Source organism: Pecten maximus, chromosome 8 (genome assembly GCF_902652985.1).
Source record: "Pecten maximus chromosome 8, xPecMax1.1, whole genome shotgun sequence".
NCBI lineage: Eukaryota > Metazoa > Mollusca > Bivalvia > Pectinida > Pectinidae > Pecten > Pecten maximus.
This window is the reverse complement of record NC_047022.1, coordinates 43744587-43765489: the sequence shown is the minus strand read 5'-3', so window position 1 is coordinate 43765489 and position 20903 is coordinate 43744587. Positions and strand designations below refer to the sequence as shown.

Here is a 20903-nt window from a genome sequence, read left to right as displayed (position 1 = left end):
CCAAGATTTCGTCTTAGCAACGAATGGCGGAATAGCAACATTTTCCTGATGTGAACGTCACAAACTGGATATTTGTCTCGTGATTTCCGTCAAATCAGGATAAATTGAAAGTTAACATAAAAGTAAGTCGGAAAGAATAAATCGTCGTGGCAATGATTTGCTATTTATTAACTTCGATTTTGACGTTTCATGACCTGTTATTTTGAGCAAGGTGCTTGCTGCCACACTCAGTAGCATGCATATACATATAAGTCTCTTTAGCCATGTCAATAGAACCTACCTATATTAGTTGTGCTTATCACGGACTGTCATATTGTTATCGGTCGTTACATATACTATCGACCTATCATAACTTTATAGATTGCAACATTGATGATCAGTTTCATTGGCACTATAAACAGACCAACGGATACATGATTGTAAATATATGACATATAATATGTATTGTCAATCTTTGGCTTTAATTACTTTATCATTGTCAATGCCATTATGTGTAAACAATTACTGATGGGTGACCAATTAGTTTTACAATAATAAAATGTAATAACATGTAGTTAGATCCGCTAAACACAACGTCTGAAATTACCTAAATCAGTGCTCGTTGCATGATCAGGAAATTAATCAGGGATGAATTTTATGCATGTAAAATGTATGTAACTTTAACTGAGAGAAATAATAGTAAAATGCAAATAAGGATACGGAGCACATTAGATTTAGTTCCTCATTTCGAATTAAGATTTGGATCTCTCATCCAAAAATGTCCTTATTTTCAACGTCACGTAAAATGCATCAGGTTCTCATGAAATAATGTATGTACTTATTTTCTCATTCAGTTTGAAACATGGCGGACACCTTAGCTGTGAAGCCGAGCACTCCAAGCAGTCCAAAAAAGAGAGTGACTTTATCAGCAGGGAAGGATAATCAGAATCGCAATGGGAGTGCTACAGGGAGAAAAACACCAGGCACACCAAACTCTGGGGATTACTCAAAACCTGTTGTCAGAAGTGCTGTCAGAAGGTGGAAGAGACTTCACGAACAGAACATGATGGAAAAATTAGTGGTTATACGGAACGAAAAGAAACAGAATGTTAGACTCTCAAGAGATGATGCTAAGAAAGTTGCCAGAAAAATCCCCATTGAAGTTCTTGCTAAAGAATGGCTTAATAACAATGAGGCAACATTAGAAGTTAGGGCATACTTGGTAGATAAAGTGTTACCAACCCTGATTCTGGGAGTGGAGAAATTACTTAACGAGGCAGACAATAGAGGACTAGCAGAAGAGCAAGATATGGCACCAAATTTTAATCCCATTAACTTCTTAGCTCAGTACCTGATGAGGAATAATCCTAGATATTGTAACCTCTCAGAGGCATCACCATATGTAAGAGGCCTGAGGGAGGTGGCTGATGATCTCAAGAAACAGCTGTTTAACATTGAGGACAACAGGTATGTAGTGCACATGTAGCTATTCAACATTGAAAGCTGTTCATGGCTATCTGGGGAGGGGGGTTCCTACATCTGTTTATCTTTCCACAATATTAATTGTTTGTTCGGGGTTTAATGTTCTCACAAACAACCAGTGTCATATAATGGCAATTCATCTTTTGTAAAGGCCAGAGATACAGGCATACATGTACCACAGAGACAACATTAGGTCAAGAAAAACAGTTTTATTCCTATGATTCTGATTTTAAAGCACCTTTGTCAATATGGTTACTCTGAGCAGATACGGACATTAGCAGCATTTCCTAGACCAAAATCATTAACTAATGATGTTTATGTTTCCTCATTGAATCATATTACATATATTCATGAAATCTGGCTGATTTAATAAGAAATTTTGGGTTTAACACCAAAATCAAAATGTTTTTAATGTCTTATGACGAGTCAGGTTTTTGTTTTCAAAAACTCTACTTAATAATTCCTTTTCTTTGCTGTCCCAGAAAAAAAATGTTGTATCCTATTATATCTTACAAAAATCTAAATGGAAGGAAATGTGATCATAGTTTGTGGAAATAAATTTAAAATAAAAAAATTGGGAAAAAATTGTCATGAAACAATTGACATTGACTTTTAAGATTGGCAAGAATTAAGGCTGAGGCAAAGAGGAGGAGAGAAGAGAGAGACCGACTGGAACTTCTCAAACAACAAGAAAGGGAGCGAAGGGAAGGAGCTTTCATGGAACAGTTCTGCAGCTGGAATATCCAACCGGATGGCCGAGTAGAACTGTCTATCGTAAGTCATTTAACTCAAGTTGGCTTTTTCTGACTCTATATTGTCCCGAGGAAGTGATATAAGTTAAGATATTTGAGGACTGTTATAACCCAAGTTTATACTCTACACCAGGTAAGTTGTTTTCAAGGGGTTATATGAACCATTTAGTTAAGTTCAAGGAGAACTGGAAAAACTAAAAACAAAATAAAAACACTTTTAAAAAAATGGAAGTAACATCCATTTCAAAATTTCTGTAAAAAATGTACCATTTGTCCTTTTTGTTTGCAATATTTGGCAAAACTACAAAAAAAATGAACCATTAAGAATTAAACTTAAAGATAAAAGATTTAGCAAATGTACCTTAATAATATGCGATTATTTTTTTGTCCATATCAATGTTCATTTTCAATTATAAATTCTACAATACATGTTCTCACAAACTTCTAGACACATTGCTATCCTCATTTTCCTACATTGCTATCCTCATTTTCCTACATTGCTATCCTCATTTTCCTTATATTTTGATCAGGTCCAGAATGCTTTACGGTCCTTTGTTGAAATTGCTGAAACTTTCCCAGAAGAGTTACAAAATGCTGCCAAGTTGAGCCATGCACTAGAGCCAACAGATGAGACTGGGAAGTCACTGACTGTTAAGGAGTTCGCTAGAGTATGTGTCCTTATAGACAAACCTTTAATTGTTGAAAACTTAATCATAAAATTCAGTGTATTCATTAGTTATTGTCTTTGTAAGATATGACATTGGTATGTATGCTTTATATATGAAAATATGTGTATGCCTGGTAATAAGCCCACCCATATATAGGTGTAATATTTTTGTTGTTCATAGTATTAAACCAAAGAATATTTCTGTGTAGATCATATGATATGGCATAGAAGAAAAAATACACCATAAAATGAAATATTTGTAGGTTTTTTATTTAAATATTTTTTTTGCATTATTCAAAACAATTTGTTTGTATTACAAACTTTTGATGATACTTCATATCAAATAAAGAGTTTTTTCATTACATAAATTGACCTAATTTTGCTGTATTTTTTATGGACCCAAAGCAATAACATTAAAAAAAACTACTGTAACAATTCTTTTTATACAATGAACATTTGCTAGCTGTTATATGGCATATTATATATTGTTTACATACATTGCCATCTATTTATATATATATACACACTGTATATATTTATATAGGACTGAGAGAGTATAAGCCAGTATAAAGGGTTTTGATATGATATATATCAGTGTATTACCCAGAGTAGTGTATATACATGTATATAGGACTGAGAGAGTATAAGCCAGTATAAAGGGTTTTGATATGATATATATCAGTGTATTACCCAGATTAATGTATATATATAGGACTCCCTGCGTTTCCTTTTGATTCAAGCCGATATTATTGTGGTAGAAACAGGTCACACGACTCGAAATTGTTGGATATGGAATTTATTTCACACTCGTAAGTTATTTTTTAAAAGTTGCAAAAAACACTCTCTAAAGCTCGTGTCCTTTGTAACTTTTAGAAAATAACTTACTCGTGTGAAATAAATTCCATATCCAACAACCACTCGTTGTGTAACCTCTATGTATTACCCAAAGTAGTTTATCCAGGACTTATACCAGTACTTATCTCTTTACAGTACATGGGGATGTTTGTAGAAGAGCTGAGTAAAGACATTTTTGATGAATTCATGACACATCTATCCAAGTGTGCAACTTCTCATAGAGCGGCTGCTAGTCGTGAGGCACGACGTATACTTCTTACCAACCTCTTCATCACATGTGACCACAGTGGAGTAAGTACAGACTTTACCAGTGACCAGTCCGAAAGTAAATAGCCAGTGGTCACTGTTATGTTACTATGACCAATAAATACTTAAGTTAAATAACCAATGGTATCTGTTATTTTACTTTGACCAAATAGATATCTGGAATCTGCATTACAACACTTGACCAGGAAACATAAAGAACATCACTCAGTGAATATACTGTGACTACTGAACCCCACTTTTGATAATCATCAGTTGATATTATTAAAATCCATAGTAGAATCAAACAAAACCAGCATCATAACAAGCCTACTTCGCTGGGAACAACCAAGAAAAGTAGATGTATGACTGAATGAAGTGCTATATCTTTTTTCTTTTCTTTTTTTTTTTTTCATTTTTCTTTCTTTTTTTTCATGACTTTGAATTCATGTTTGGAGGTGAAAATGTAGACACACTAAGGTTTTATGAACCAATCAGATTACATGTTTATATAATAGTCACATGGTTAACTTGACACTCTAGTTTTATTCCTCAAAAAGATCAATACAGTTACAGTTTTATAGAATTTGTTGATACACACATACACTAATATGTAATACTGATTTTATTGTTGTAGATCGGACTACTGGACAGACACAGAATTCTGAGTCTGTTTGAATCCTATTGGGACACTCTGAAGGAGGATATAAAGAGGAACCTGAGGAATCCGAGGAGATGTATGTTTATATGGATGTGTTGATTGTAATTATGTATGTTTTTATGACTATAAAGATGTGTTGATTGTAATGATGCCATACTCTGGACTACACCTAACTGATTCTCAATACCATCTATCTTTGTAGTTTATTTTTATTATGTGAATTCTCACTACCTTGCCTTGATTCTATTCTAGTGTTTTATCTATACATCTAAGTCAGTAACTTTCTCAGTTATTTATCAATCTCCTCTGCTGTATTTAAAATTACTGATATAGTGCTGTTCTTGATTTCCTTTTGTGGGTTTAAATGATACAGACTACTCCCAAAAAATGTAAAATAGAAATATACTTTTGTTTGTTTTGTTTCAGGGCCAGTGGCCGAGGTGGATGAGGTGGTCGACTATTTTGAGGATGATGAATTTGAGAAGAAGGAAGAGACAAAGCCAGAGACTCAACAGAAAACAGAAGGTACAGAGTTCACTTTAACTGTATCCTAAATCCTAAATCCTAAATCCTATCATATCGTTAAGTTTTGATGAGTATATACAGATAATGTCATAATGGATACATAAGAATTTATAGCAATTTATTTCACGCTACTTTTTATTGAAATAAAAGACATTTTAGTAATTTATTAATAGTCCAATCAAAAAGACAAGTAAGTAGAAATTATTGCCTGGTCTATTGTTGAAATGTTTGATATTAAACGTCACTGATATTTTCTACACAATCTGTGACATATGTAATGTATTTATGACGAGGCATGAACAGCACATTTGACGATTACTCTGGATGATGATGCACACATATTATTACCTGTTCTTGCATGCTTCAATGTTTATGGTTATTTTTTATTGCATGAAATGTTTATTTTGCCATGTTACAAGATCTTGTTAAGCCTTTTCAGTCAGATCGAGATCTATTATGATATTTCTTTTAATAAAATGTGAACATTAAGGAAAAAATTCAACCATTCAGCCTTTTGCCTGGGAGTAGGATTAAGTTTATTTGATTCAAGTCAGCTTAGATCGAACAATGATCCAGACATTAACTCATCATTACTAGTCAACTCAGTAACATAGTTGTAGATCAAGACTATTTGATATGATACATATATACTATCCTAGAAAAGACAGTTTTTCATAACATATCTCAATGGGACTGAAAATGAAATATTGATCATTTGTCTAAATTCTGCAGACAATTAAGAAGCCAGATTAGAGTTATTTAGGATGTTAATCAATAATCTACTCCTCATTAGACACTGCAACAAAATGGATGGCAAGATAATTATTATCAGAACTCTTCAAACAAATAAAAACCATCTTGAAATATCTTTATAAGCAAAGAAAGCTGTTGCCAATAGTTTATAGACAAAAGAAGCTGTTACCAATAGTTTATAGACAAAGGAAGCTGTTACCGATAGTTTATAGACAAAGGAAGCTGTTACCGATAGTTTATAGACAAGGGAAGCTGTTACCAATAGTTTATAGACAAAAGAAGCTGTTACCGATAGTTTATAGACAAGGGAAGCTGTTACCAATAGTTTATAGACAAAAGAAGCTGTTACCAATAGTTTATAGACAAAGGAAGTTGTTACCAATAGTTTATAGACAAAGGAAGCTGTTACCGATAGTTTATAGACAAAGGAAGCTGTTACCGATAGTTTATAGACAAAGGAAGTTGTTACCAATAGTTTATAGACAAAGGAAGCTGTTACCGATAGTTTATAGACAAAAGAAGCTGTTACCGATAGTTTATAGACAAATGAAGCTGTTACCGATAGTTTATAGACAAAGAAAGCTGTTACCAATAGTTTATAGACAAAGGAAGCTGTTACCGATAGTTTATAGACAAGGGAAGCTGTTACCAATTAGTTTATAGACAAAGGAAGCTGTTACCAATTAGTTTATAGACAAAGGAAGCTGTTACCAATAGTTTATAGACAAAGGAAGCTGTTACCAATAGTTTATAAACAAAGGAAGCTGTTACCAATAGCTGTAGATCTTAATTACTCTGTAATGACTGACTGGACTGGCCTAACAGAAGTTTCTTTTTGCTTGTGTTGCACCTTACCTTTGTTGATTTTTGCTTTGTTACCAATAAATCTGATAGACAAGGAGGTCGTACAACAACAGAGCACTACTGACGGAGCTGAAGCTACAGAGGGAGACAAACCCAAGGAGGAAGGTACGGCGGAGACCGAGGCTCCAACTGAGGGGGAGAAACCGACTGAGGGAGAGAAACCGACCGAGGGAGAGAAACCGACTGAGGGAGAGAAACCGACTGAGGGAGAGAAACCGACTGAGGGAGAGAAACCGACAGAGGTAGAGAAACCAACCGAGGGGGAGAAACCGACTGAGGGAGAGAAGCCAACTGAAGGAGAGAAGCCAGCTGATGGGGAGGCACAACAGGAAGAGGTCAAGCAAGAGGAGGTCAAGGTAGATGAAGAAAAATCAGAGACAAAACAAGAGAAGCAAGATGAAAAACCAGAGGAGAAAGTTGAACAATCAGAAGAAAAACCTGCTGACATCCAAGAAGAAAAGGTAGAGGAAAAAACAGAGCAGAAAAAGACAGAAGAAACAGTAACAGACGGACAGACAAAAACAGAGACAGACAACCAGGAAATAGAGAAAAAGGAGGAAACACCAGCAGAAAAGACAGAGGAAGTAACAACTGAAAAGACGGAGGAAGTAACAACTGAACAGACAGAGGAAGGTACCGCAGATAAACCAGAGGAGGGAACAACAGAAAAGGCAGAGGAAGAAGCAACAGAAAAGAAAGAGGAAGGAAAAGCTGAAGAGGCTGGTGAGAAGGAAGGAGAGGAGACTTCCCCTAAAGAAGGTAGTGATCATGGGCTGAGGGTGACCATCTCATTCTAACATCTAGTACTGGTCTAACAAATGTTACTACAGATAAATCCTGCTTTATATACCTCCCCTGTGTAATGCATTCTCCTTAAGCTAATTCATCATAAAACAAGACCATTATTTCACTAATGAGCTTATGCACACACCCACTTGATTATAATCCTCAGCTCCCAAATCACAGATTTGTTTTGTAAGTATGATATGTATAAGGATTCTATCTGATCACTTCATCACAAATCGTTGTAAGTTGTTTGAATTCACTGTTTCCAGCATGCCATTTACATAATGAAAGTCTCTCCATGTCAATGTCTGTACTTTAAATGCATATAACAATGCTTAAACCTGTCAAATAGGTCTACACCTAATTAGTCGCCTGCTGGTTAAACTGGGTGTGTCTATAGTTTTCTTCTCCTTCCATCTTATATATACCCCACTTGTCAGTGCTCTGGCAGCTCCATACTTTGAGGAATATATCTCTGACAGGTTAAAATTATAGGGTTTCTTGGTCAAGGTCATTGTCACTATGACTATGGTTAGGGGGGGGGGGGGGGGGGGGGGGGGGGGGGGGGGGGGACATTAGATGTTTGACAGGGGCATTCCAGATTTTTGGAAGGAAAAGAAATTTGTCCAGATCATATCTGTGCCTTAGTCTGAAAATATCAGCACTTTACAAATTGTCCTCATGCTTTACCTCAATTTTTTTTTTCGCTTGATTAAAAAAATTGACATGGACAAGCTTTCATATTTACTACACTTTTACATGTTATTGTTGTTTGTTCTGTAATCGTTACACATATACTACGGTACAGTCATATAATATTGCATGCCAAATTTTTACCTTACTTAATAAATGTAAATAAAGGAAATACAAAGCTACTTTGTATTAGTTTTTGAAATGAAATTACCATATTCTCTGTGATACATAGGTTTATCTAACATTTAATTTGAATAATTTCTTATTACAAGTGCATCATGTTCAATGATTGAACTTTTACTGAACAATCTAATTTACTGAAGGTATTGTTAGAAAATTACAGGGAAAAGAAAATGTGGTTAACATAATTTAATTTATCCAAATTAGATGTTAATTAAAAATGTATAATGACTTTAATTATGGATGTTATTAATAGAAATACATTTGTCGAGTCATTTAATTTATCCAAATTAGATGTTAATTAAAAATGTATAATGACTTTAATTATGGATGTTATTAATAGAAATACATTTGTCGAGTCATATTTAACCTTTGACCTTTGTGATTCTGACCTGCATTACAGAGGCAGTGCCCGAAACAGTGCCAGAGACAGACCCACCTAAGACCGCCACGGCTGAGAATACATCTGTCACATTCGCTTTGGGCACAACGTTTAGTCGGGAAAAGACAGGTACCAGTCCACATACTAGAAACTTCCTGATGGAGTAGATAATATTGTAAAGTTTGTAAGCTCACTTATATGGCTGCTGTAAACAAGCTTATTGTTAGACTGACTGATGAAATGTAATACAGTGTTTGATTGTTCAGCGGTAATGTTAGTATTACCATGATAGATTTTTCTTATTTGCTTTTTTAGCAATTCTTATATCAAATCCTTTTTTTTTTTAAATCGATATATAAGCAAGTAAGCCATTTGTTGCTTAAATAACTTAAATAAGGCAAAAAACCTACTGAAGTGTGATTTTTTCAGCAATGACCCACATCAGTAAGACCTCTGGTGCCTCAGCGTTTGATGAGAACTCACTGAATGTATCACAGTTTGTCCATCTGACGGAGACATTCCTCGGAGAAGATCCCGTGGAAAAGGCTACATTTGAGACTCTCGCTAAGTTTATCAAGGGTGGATACGAGGAGACAGAAGATGAGAAAATGGAGAGACTGATGAAGGTAAAGTTTGGTCAAACAGTTTAATGTGATCAAATACATCATGCTGCAGTATACAGGTTTATGAGGTGTGTGATTACTGTGGCATGTTTTTGTTACAGGCCCGTAAAGAGGCACTGTCATCCCAGCGTAAACATCAGATGGACATCCTGTTTGAGAAGTGGGACAATGATGGAGCTGGCTATCTTGATCTGGACGAGGTTGAAACAGTCATGCAGAAATACAAGGAAGGACAAGAGAACCAGGCTATAGAAAGGGGTAAGGTTATAATAAGGAGAACTGGGCTATAGAAAGGGGTAAGGTTAGAATAAGGAGAACTGGGCCATAGATAGGGGTGAGGTTAGAATAAGGAGAACTGGGCCATAGAAAGGGGTGAGGTTAGAATAAGGAGAACTGGGCCATAGAAAGGGGTAAGGTTAGAATAAGGAGAACTGGGCTATAGAAAGGGGTAAGGTTATAATAAGGAGAACTGGGCCATAGAAAGGGGTGAGGTTAGAATAAGGAGAACTGGGCCATAGATAGGGGTGAGTTTAAAATAAGGAGAACTGGGCCATAGAAAGGGGTAAGGTTAGAATAAGGAGAACTGGGCCATAGAAAGGGGTAAGGTTAGAATAAGGAGAACCAGGCTATAGAAAGGGGTGAGGTTAAAATAAGGAGAACTGGGCCATAGATAGGGGTAAGGTTAGAATAAGGAGAACTGGGCCATAGAAAGGGTTGAGGTTGGAATAAGGAGAACTGGGCTATAGAAAGGGGTAAGGTTAGAATAAGGAGAACTGGGCTATAGAAAGGGGTAAGGTTAGAATAAGGAGACCAGGCTATAGAAAGGGGTGAGGTTAGAATAAGGAGAACCAGGCCATAGAAAGGGGTAAGGTTAGAATAAGGAGAACCAGGCCATAGAAAGGGGTAAGGTTAGAATAAGGAGAACCCGGCCATAGAAAGGGGTAAGGTTAGAATAAGAAGAACTGGAACATAGAAAGGGGTGAGGTTAGAATAAGGAGAACCAGGCTATAGAAAGGGGTAAGGTTGGAATAAGGAGAACTGGGCTATAGAAAGGGGTGAGGTTAGAATAAGGAGAACACGGCCATAGATATGGGTAAGGTTGGAATAAGGAGAACCAGGCTATAGAAAGGGGTGAGGTTAGAATAAGGAGAACCCGGCCATAGAAAGGGGTGAGGTTAGAATAAGGAGAAATGGGCCATAGAAAGGGGTAAGGTTTAAATAAGGAGAGCCTGGCTATAGAAAGGAGTGAGGTTGGAATAAGGAGAACTGGGCTATAGAAAGGGGTGAGGTTAGAATAAGGAGAACACGGCCATAGATATGGGTAAGGTTGGAATAAGGAGAACCAGGCTATAGAAAGGGGTGAGGTTAGAATAAGGAGAACCCGGCCATAGAAAGGGGTAAGGTTGGAATAAGGAGAACTGGGCTATAGAAAGGGGTAAGGTTAGAATAAGGAGAACTGGGCTATAGAAAGGGGTAAGGTTAGAATAAGGAGAACCAGGCTATAGAAAGGGGTAAGGTTGGAATAAGGAGAACCAGGCCATAGAAAGGGGTGAGGTTAGAATAAGGAGAAATGGGCCATAGAAAGGGGTGAGGTTAGAATAAGGAGAAATGGGCCATAGAAAGGGGTGAGGTTAGAATAAGGAGAAATGGGCCATAGAAAGGGTTGAGGTTGGAATAAGGAGAACTGGGCCATAGATATGGGTAAGGTTAGAATAAGAAGAACTGGGCCATAGAAAGGGGTAAGGTTAGAATAAGGAGAACACGGCCATAGATATGGGTAAGGTTGGAATAAGGAGAACCAGGCTATAGAAAGGGGTGAGGTTAGAATAAGGAGAACCCGGCCATAGAAAGGGGTGAGGTTAGAATAAGGAGAAATGGGCCATAGAAAGGGGTGAGGTTAGAATAAGGAGAACTGGACCATAGAAAGGGGTAAGGTTTAAATAAGGAGAGCCAGGCTATAGAAAGGGGTGAGGTTAGAATAAGGAGAACCCGGCCATAGATAGGGGTAAGGTTAGAATAAGGAGAACCAGGCTATAGAAAGGGGTAAGGTTGGAATAAGGAGAACTGGGCCATAGAAAGGGGTAAGGTTAGAATAAGGAGAAATGGGCCATAGAAAGGGGTAAGGTTAGAATAAGGAGAACCGGACCATAGAAAGGGGTGAGGTTGGAATAAGGAGAACCAGGCTATAGAAAGGGGTGAGGTTAGAATAAGGAGAACCGGGCTATAGAAAGGGGTGAGGTTAGAATAAGGAGAACCAGGCCATAGAAAGGGGTGAGGTTAGAATAAGGAGAACTGGGCCATAGAAAGGGGTGAGGTTAGAATAAGGAGAACTGGGCCATAGATAGGGGTGAGGTTAGAATATGGAGAACCAGGTCTTAGAAAGGGGTGAGGTTAGAATAAGGAGAACCTTGTGAGAGGTTCTGGCAATAGTATGTGTTGAAAAACTAGGAAAAACTTGAGAGAGTACAAGTTAATAACATAGAGAGAATGGTAGAAAACAAATACTGAGATATATTGAAGGGTGTAAGTACTGTAACTGTTCTGTGTCTGTTCACAGCCAAGGTGAGCCTGAAAAAACAAGCTAAGTACTCACAGGACAATCGCCTGAGTCGGCGTGAGTTCCGACAGTTTGTGTTGCTGGTTGTGGATGAACTACCAGGAGCCGACAGCTTCGATTATTTTGTGGAGTTCCTCGTCAACAGTGTCGAGGTAAGATGTCCAAGCTTGTCAGTGTCTTCCCCCTTCTCCTTAAAACCAGATATCTCAATCCTATATTGTGATCTCTGTTCAAACCAAATAATAACACAGCAAAACACTGATAGAATTTTCTGTTTGTGTTAATTAATTTAAACAAGTAAAATTGGGAAGCTGAAATACAAACACAAAATCAGTTTTACTAGTATATACATGTAACTTCCAGTTTAGATATACAAATGCAAGATGACGACATGCATTTCGGCTTATTGCATAAGTCAGTTAATCAGGTAAAAGCCCCTGCAAATAAACAACCCAATTAAGTGGAATGCACTGTAAATAGTAACATGTCACACTGATTTTCCACCAAGGATATATTAGACATTTGTTTTTACCAGGAAGGAAATAGACATGTCTAACTAGCACAGCAATATGTCTGAGTCTGGAAAAGTAGCGAGGGCCAGGGTCCTGGGGTCCTAGAGAAATATTTTTTTTTAATTTAAGTGGAAAATATGATGGTTTCCGAGTCCCTTTTCAGCTGTATAGTTACATAAGTTAGTGATTGGGGGAGACAGTCTCTGTCTTTGTCTATCATTACTAACCTTGTAACTCGCATGTAGAATCAATTCCTTAGTTCCTATAATATATGGGGTAAAGTAGATTCACTAAAGTAAGAAGTCACTAACATGATCTCGGTAACTGTTACAGAGGACTTACGCTGAGCGTATCCGAGGAGAGGCCAGGAAGAAGTGGCTACAACATGTGGTGAATGCTGCGGAGACCGGTGGCGCCAGCATGGAGCCAGTATATAAAGCCATCTTCAACGCTCTGTATAAGGTAATTTAACATTTTACAAAGTTACTGAAGGAACAGGGTTTCATAAGTAACTGGGTTTGACAAAAACTGAATCCTTGTCATAGACATGTTGATGTGGACAATTTCTAAGTTTGATATAAACTAAAGTGTATGATCAACCAAGATTAAAACCCTTTTTGTTAATTTGAAGATTCACATGGGAGTTATGGCCCTTTAATGATTTCCACATTTTATATGTGGGAGTATTAGATCAGCCTTTAGCCTATGTTTATATCTTACTTTGGTTTTGTGGTGTCTAGGATGCTGAAGCTCACGGTGGCGGTAAGAGGATTAGTGCTAACATCTCCATGTTGGAGCGTAATATCCTCGACCCCACTCGTGGAGAGGTCTGTCTACGATATGTGGCTGCTACAGTGGACGATTCTGACTTCCTTCTGGGCAAAATCTTATTTAGTGACATGAAAGGGATCAGGTACGTTTACACCCAGTCAGGGACGTGGGACAGTTAACCAGCATGTGATGGATTACCTTTAGATTTAATTATCAGTCAGGGACGTGGGACAGTTAACTAGCATGTCATTGGATTACCTTTAGATTTAATTATCAGTCAATTTCAATGATATACTGTCGTAAAGAACAATAACTGTTAAGTAAGGTTGATGTTTGGCTATTTTTCGAGGATAGAATAAAATTGCAAACAAGACACACAATACAATAAAATCAAGAGAGAAAATTACAGTCCACTTCACAATTTTCATCACTGTTTTGGCTTCGACGTGTCAGTAAGATGAAAAGTTTTATTTATTGAAAAAAAAAAGAAAAAAAAGCTTAACAGTAATTGTAAGAGGACCAGTGTTTTCATATTATTGACAATCAACTCTTTGATTTTTCTTGTCACAGTTTTTCATCCGTTGAGAGTGGTAAGCCGATCCATGTGCCCCGAGTGTACAACCACGGAAACATCCAGTTCTGGAACCCCTACCGAGTACCAGAGGTGTGTAGTCCTACAGGTGTTCTTGGAGACCAAATCAAATGATGTTGGTGGGGAGGAAGTTTGTATGTGACACCCAATCTATCCCTTATACCCTTGGCAAACCACAAATCTCTTACGTCTGCATTTCTTGTGAGATATATACAATACAGATGAAAACAGTCATTCTAAGCCTCTGTTACACGTATTAGTTGTCAATGTTAGGAACTCTCACACTTACAGAAGTGAACAGGGGTATCTGACTGTCATGATGGTGTGGGTTTTATTAGGCTCTCAGTGAATTGTGTGTTTGTCTTTATATCTAACAGTGACAGGGTTTAACTCGGTCAGTGTCTGCCATGGTGTCTGTTTGTCGTATGTCTGTGTGTCTTTTTTTTTTTTTGCGTCTGTATAGGCGTCGGACAGTGGGTTTCATTGAATGAGTATTTGTGTATTTGTATGTACATATGTATGCATGCTTTTTTGAATGTATGAGCATGTAAGCGAGTACATAAAGAAATTATAGTAATGAAAGTGAGCAATGAAGAATGTAACATGTAGTGTATTGTATAAATTGTAAGAATTGTAGAGAGTCGAGACCACTATAGACTTTGGCTAGTTTTGTTTGGCTGATAGTCATAAACTTTTGGCTCCGAGTGAAAAAAAAAAAAAAAAAGAAGGAAAAAAAAAAAAACATTTAAAGAGGTAATGCCTGCTTTTTAAGTTTTAATCTAAAGACTCATATTTAAACCTTTAACAGATCTGTATATTTGACATTTAGAAATGCCATAACTCTTAAGCTCAGTGACATGTTTTTGTTGTTTCTTCCAGGACCGTGAGGGGTCGTTCATTGTGGTGCCTCTGATGGACAAGAGGAAGCGTGTATTTGGACTGCTAGGTATCGACACACTTAACGACCGACACACAAAGACCATCTTCATCACTCACGAGATTCAGTTCTTCCAGGTAAGTTATAAATGTCTGCTGAAATATAACACTTAACATTGGTAGATTTTTTTATCCTTATATCAAAACAGTAATGTTTCTAACAACCTATAAGTGTTAGCTTTCTGTAATTAAGCTTAGAGGGCAACAATCATGATTGTTTATTTGTACGAAATCTAAATTTGAACAGTGTTTCAAACTAAACACTCCATCAGTATAGGAGATAAAACCCTAGTCTGTATTCTAGATTCCTGTATGGTTTGGTATGTATAGATTATATTTGTTAGGCTGAAATGTCACACAAATCAATCTGTTGTTCTATTCCTACCAGGGTGTAGCCAAAGCCTTCAGTATAGCCTACCACCACGTCGACATGAGTAAGAAATTACTGCGGATCACAGAGAGTGCTGTGTCATGGATCCACCGACGGAGTCCACATGTCCACGAGATCACCACATACATGGTGGAACCCGAGGGCACGGAGAAGGACTATGTCCTCAGGAAGATGATGACAACTGATGTCAAGGGCAATGTTGTCAACATGACCAACCCCCCACGACTGGAGAGGAAGGATAATTTGTTCAGGTAAGAGCAAGATGCAACAAGTTAGGAGGTGGGCAACATGGAAGATTTGACTGTGCAAAAGGTTAGGGCAGTGTGCAACAGGTTAGGGAGGTGTGCAACACTGAAGGTTTGACTGTGCAAAAGGTTAGGGCAGTGTGCAACAGGTAAGGAATGTGTGCAAAAGGTAACATAGAGGAGTGCAAAAGAAAAGGGAGATGACTGCAAAAGGTTAGGAAGGTGCATAATGGGCAAGGGCAGTGTGCAAAAGGTAAGGGAGGTCCGCAAAATACTTTGGCAGATTTAAACAGTTACGGAGGTGTGCAGAAGATTAGGATTGTGTGTACAGGTAAGGGAGGTGTGCAATAAGTTAGTGCTGTGTGCAACAGGTAAGGGAGGTGTGCAATAAGTTGGTGCTGTGTGCAACAGGTATGGATGTGCAATAAGTTAGTGCTGTGTGCAACAGGTATGGGTGTGCAATAGGTTAGTGCTGTGTGCAACAGGTAAGGGAGGTGTGCAATAAGTTGGTGCTGTGTGCAACAGGTATGGATGTGCAATAAGTTAGTGCTGTGTGCAACAGGTATGGGTGTGCAATAAGTTAGAGTTGTGTGCAACAGGTAAGGGAGGTGTGCAATAAGTTAGTGCTGTGTGCAACAGGTATGGGTGTGCAATAAGTTAGTGCTGTGTGCAACAGGTATGAGTGTGCAATAGGTTAGTGCTGTGTGCAACAGGTATGAGTGTGCAATAAGTTAGTGCTGTGTGCAACGGGTAAGGGAGGTGTGCAATAAGTTGGTGCTGTGTGCAACAGGTATGGGTGTGCAATAGGTTAGTGCTGTGTGCAACAGGTATGGGTGTGCAATAAGTTAGTGCTGTGTGCAACAGGTATGGGTGTGCAATAAGTTAGTGCTGTGTGCAACAGGTATGGGTGTGCAATAGGTTAGTGCTGTGTGCAACAGGTATGGGTGTGCAATAGGTTAGTGCTGTGTGCAACAGGTATGGGTGTGCAATAGGTTAGTGCTGTGTGCAACAGGTATGGGTGTGCAAAAGTTTAGACAGTGTGGATAAGGTCTGTCAGGGCCTTGTGCAAAAGGTTGAAGGCAGTGTGTATTAAGGCCAACAGAGGAATACAGATCAAACTTTGTCAAAGACTTTATAAAATCTCTTCTTTCAATTTCCAGTAAAATACTGATTTAACAGATGACATTAAAGATTGCATGCACCTTTTGATTGAAATACAAGAGGTTTTTTATGTTAAGGTTTACATGTTTCCTGTGGATCATATTTATACTGTTATGTGTCATTACTGTGGTATTTAGATTGTTTACAAAATTATGTTGTATTATAACTATAAAAGTGAAATTCTGTTTCAGGGATTACCTATTTAAGTGTGTGGATAACAGTGAGAGTGTATCGGCCGATGCCTACGGTCAGCGCCATCTTGGTTTTCCCCTACGTAATGATGGGGGGAAGGCAGTGGCAGTTGTGGACATCAGTATTGGAGAGCTTAAACACCTCCCCACCCACGAAAACAAGGAGGTACAAAGGATGCTGAGGTTGTTACAACAGGCCCATAAGGAAATCACACGGGAATCGGCCGGCGACGATAAACTTATGGTGTTAGGTATGTTTCTCTATCAAACTTTTGGTGTCAGGTATGATTCTATATCGAAGTTTTGGTGTTAGGTATGATTCTATATCAAAGTTTTGGTGTTAGGTACAATTTTATATCAAAGTCTTGGTGTAAGGCACAATTCTATATCAACGTTTTGGTGTTAGGTACAATTCTATATCAACGTTTTGGTGTTAGGTACAATTCTATATCAAAGTTTTGGTGTCGGGTGCGATTCTATATCAAAGTTTTGGTGTTAGGTACAATTCTATATCAAAGTTTTGGTGTTAAGTACAATTCTATATCAACGTTTTGGTGTTAGGTATGATTCTATATCAAAGTTTTGGTGTCGGGTGCGATTCTATATCAAAGTTTTGGTGTTAGGTACAATTCTATATCAAAGTTTTGGTGTTAGGTACAATTCTATATCAAAGTTTTGGTGTTAGGTACAATTCTATATCAAAGTTTTGGTGTTAAGTACAATTCTATATCAAAGTTTTGGTGTTAGGTACAATTCTATATCAAAGTTTTGGTGTTAGGTACGATTCTATATCAAAGTTTTGGTGTTAGGTACAATTCTATATCAAAGTTTTGGTGTTAGGTACAATTCTATATCAAAGTTTTGGTGTTAGGTACAATTCTATATCAAAGTTTTGGTGTTAGGTACAATTCTATATCAAAGTTTTGGTGTAAGGTACAATTCTATATCAAAGTTTTCCAAGGTTATTACATTGATTCTTACAACCCAGCTATACTTATTCAATAAGGAATCATTAGTCTGTTGATGAGGACATAAGTAGATTTGAAATTTATTTCCTGTGACTCTTTGACAATGAATACATTTATCAGACATTTAGAAACACGAATCAGTATCTAAAGTCCATGTCGACATGTTTCACTACTTTCAGATAGAACTGTATAGTTGTCCAAGCTTCAATACAATTTCCAATGGAACTTTATGTATATATTTATCCTTTAATAAAACAAGGGGAAGCACATTCACTTTGACTCAAAGAAGGAAATAGACTTATTAAAGAATAATATAATTAAATTTGTTTGAATTTTCACTGAACTGCGATAGACAGGGTTGTTACCAGACTTGGGTCTATTGCTTGGTAAGTACACTGTGTTTATACCTATGATTATTTAGCCTGATGTACAGAAAGAAATACATAGGGTTGTTTTTCATATTAAAACATTTTTCATCAGATATGGCTATGGAGGTACCTGCACTGTAAATGATCCCACAATATTAAACACATCTCATTGTTTTCTAACAGAGGCCGAGAAGGACGATGACAACAGGATGGACATCATGTTTGACCGCCTCATGTTGATGGAACTCCGAGAAAACGTGTCCAAGATTGATGCCAAGGGTTTCGCCGAGCTTCGAAGCTATAATGATCCACCTAAGATTATCAATGACATTGTGAGAGCAGTGTGTGCAATATTCTACTACGAGAAGGTCGTCTCTGGGGAGCTGGACAACTGGGGAGAACTCAAAGGGGTAAGGACATATCTGTTTGGGAAGATTAATGATATAGACTGTGAATGTCTGTATACTCTGTTTCTGTATGATTTAAATTGCTATGTACATTGTATATCCAAACACAACATGGATTATATAGGAAAGGTTAAATTCAGTGTGTGATCGCTAAATGTCCCTGGTGTACGGGTTTTGGAATTGTTTATAATGGTGGATGTCAAAAGTCAGACCCCTGTTGAAATAGGATATGGAAAATATGTCTTATTTGAAGTAAAAACAAAGTATTTAATCTGTTAAGCGAGCAGTGTTTCATGCAGTTGCAGTTTTTTCTTGGAGGGAAAATAAAGCCTACAACACTAAGTAGATTACAGTATACAATCAGTGAATTTGCCTTATATCTGTTTCAGTTAATCAACGGTGATCTTCTACAAAAGATAGAGCATTATGATCCCTACATCTACTGAAAACCAGGAACTTATTGCACCAGACAAGATTGAAGTCTTCCTCAAAGGTAACGTGGAAATACTGGATACATTTTGTATTGTATGATTTGCCGATTCTTGCTGTAAGACAGAAATATATGTTGCTGGATTATGTTTTACCAATCCAAACACAGTCTATTTTTTGAGCTATGTATAGAATCAAACACAGAATTTATATGCCCAAAATGTATAATTTCAACCATTGAATGGGGGTTGGGAATAGAAAATATTAGTCTAGGACTATTTCATTATAATACAGATTAAATTCATTGCTGTTTTCTGTCCAAGTCAATGGAGCTTGTACAGATGGGGAATTGTCAGTATTTATTATATTTTGGAGTTTGGTTCTGACATGTTGTTTGTTGAGAGAGCTGACTTCTTGTTTTTCCCTTCAGATGTTCCCCACGGTGAAGTGGCCAAGTTTGGCTCCATCCCCGCCCAGAATATGTACAACTGGGTATTCGTCTGTATCTCCCTAATCGAGCATACACTCAAGATGAGGAAGAATTCTGATGAAGGAGCCATTATTCCGTCAGGGCAGGAGGAGTCAAAAGGATCTGAACCAGCACCAGAACCCCAAACAGAGACGTGAGCATCGTGGACAAACTAGCACAGCTTGTGTAGACTGTAGAGTAGGACCTAGTGTGGTCACAGCCATATAAGGTGTGGAGGTCATTAAGAACGTACTCATACCATCGCTATAAATTGGGTGTGGAAATCACTAATGCGACTTGAAATGTAATTGTCTATGCTATATGGTAGGACAAATGTTTATCCTGTGACAGGAAATGTAGAAGATACTGACAAATATAACTGTCCTGTCAGCGACATAATGATGTTTAGGAGATCTTGTTTACCTGTCAATAAGATAAAGACTTGTCGGTGTCCTTTGTTAATTGTGATGACAAGGTACTTGTATGTGAAGAAATTAATATTTGTTACTTTATAACTTGTCATTAGTATCTGTGATGATAAAATTTATTGATGATGACAAAATATAAAAGTTAATTTTCATTTGTTTACAAGTTTCTGTGATGTCAAATTGTGATTTTAGGGTATAGTCAGTTAAAAGTGGATTTACACTGATATGAATACTATACTGTACTGTAACAATACTAGAAAACACTTTGTTTACACTGTGATAGTTGGTGTTTGATAACTGTATGATTATAGAAATACATTCCAGTGAAGTGAAAAGGGGAAAGTTTGGGAAGGGAACAAAATTGAATTGCAAGGAGAGAAATGTTACAACCAGGGGATGAATTGTGTTTAATGACAAACAATGAAAAATATTTGGGGGAATTTATTGCTGGAATTAAAAGTTAAGACATTTGAAGGTTAAAGATGGAAAATGTAGTAAGTCTTGTGATCTTGTGATGAGAAAGTAGTGTCTGGGATATGCTGGCCAAACATCTGTGATATTGAACACAAAATTGAAATTAATGCATGCAGGTTTCACATTATTTATTGTGCTTTTAATTTATTTGTTCCTGTTACTGTTTCCACATTGTGCCTTGTTGTTTTTCCAAATGAAGCTTTTATATGATTTTATCGTCAGTATTTTTTAATCATAAAATATTTTAATGAAGACTGGATCAATATATTGTTTATTTTTAATTATTGGTGTTAAAAGTTTGTGTGAATCTTTATGACACAATAATGTTTTACTGATATGATTTTGTTCTATCATTTAAAAAAGTTTGTAAAAAAATATACATTTGTATTTGACTGACGACTGTAACAACTGCCAACTCTGGACATAGACTTAATCATAGAGATTTGATCTATAAACTTGTAGAGATAATTGTTCTTTAGATTTATAGAGATTTGTTCTTTAGATTTATAGAGATTTGTTCTATAGATTTATAGAGATTTGTTCTATAGATTTATAGAGA

General features: G+C 37.1%; 1 protein-coding gene across 1 annotated transcript; it reads left to right on the top strand.

Moving 5' to 3' along the window:
• Positions 1–2: 2 nt before the first annotated feature.
• On the top strand, positions 3–20219 carry LOC117333608 (EF-hand calcium-binding domain-containing protein 5-like). Its single transcript, XM_033892990.1, is given in 22 exon segments — positions 3–122; positions 834–1446; positions 2079–2235; positions 2744–2881; positions 3871–4026; positions 4616–4715; positions 5066–5164; positions 6812–7540; positions 8844–8951; positions 9252–9448; positions 9547–9703; positions 12003–12154; positions 12848–12976; positions 13255–13427; positions 13856–13949; positions 14757–14891; positions 15202–15455; positions 16802–17052; positions 18321–18547; positions 18934–18975; positions 18977–19037; positions 19404–20219. Coding segments are annotated over 21 exon segments (4161 nt in total). The 5' UTR covers positions 3–122; positions 834–841; the 3' UTR covers positions 19601–20219.
• The last annotated feature ends 684 nt before the right edge of the window (positions 20220–20903 follow it).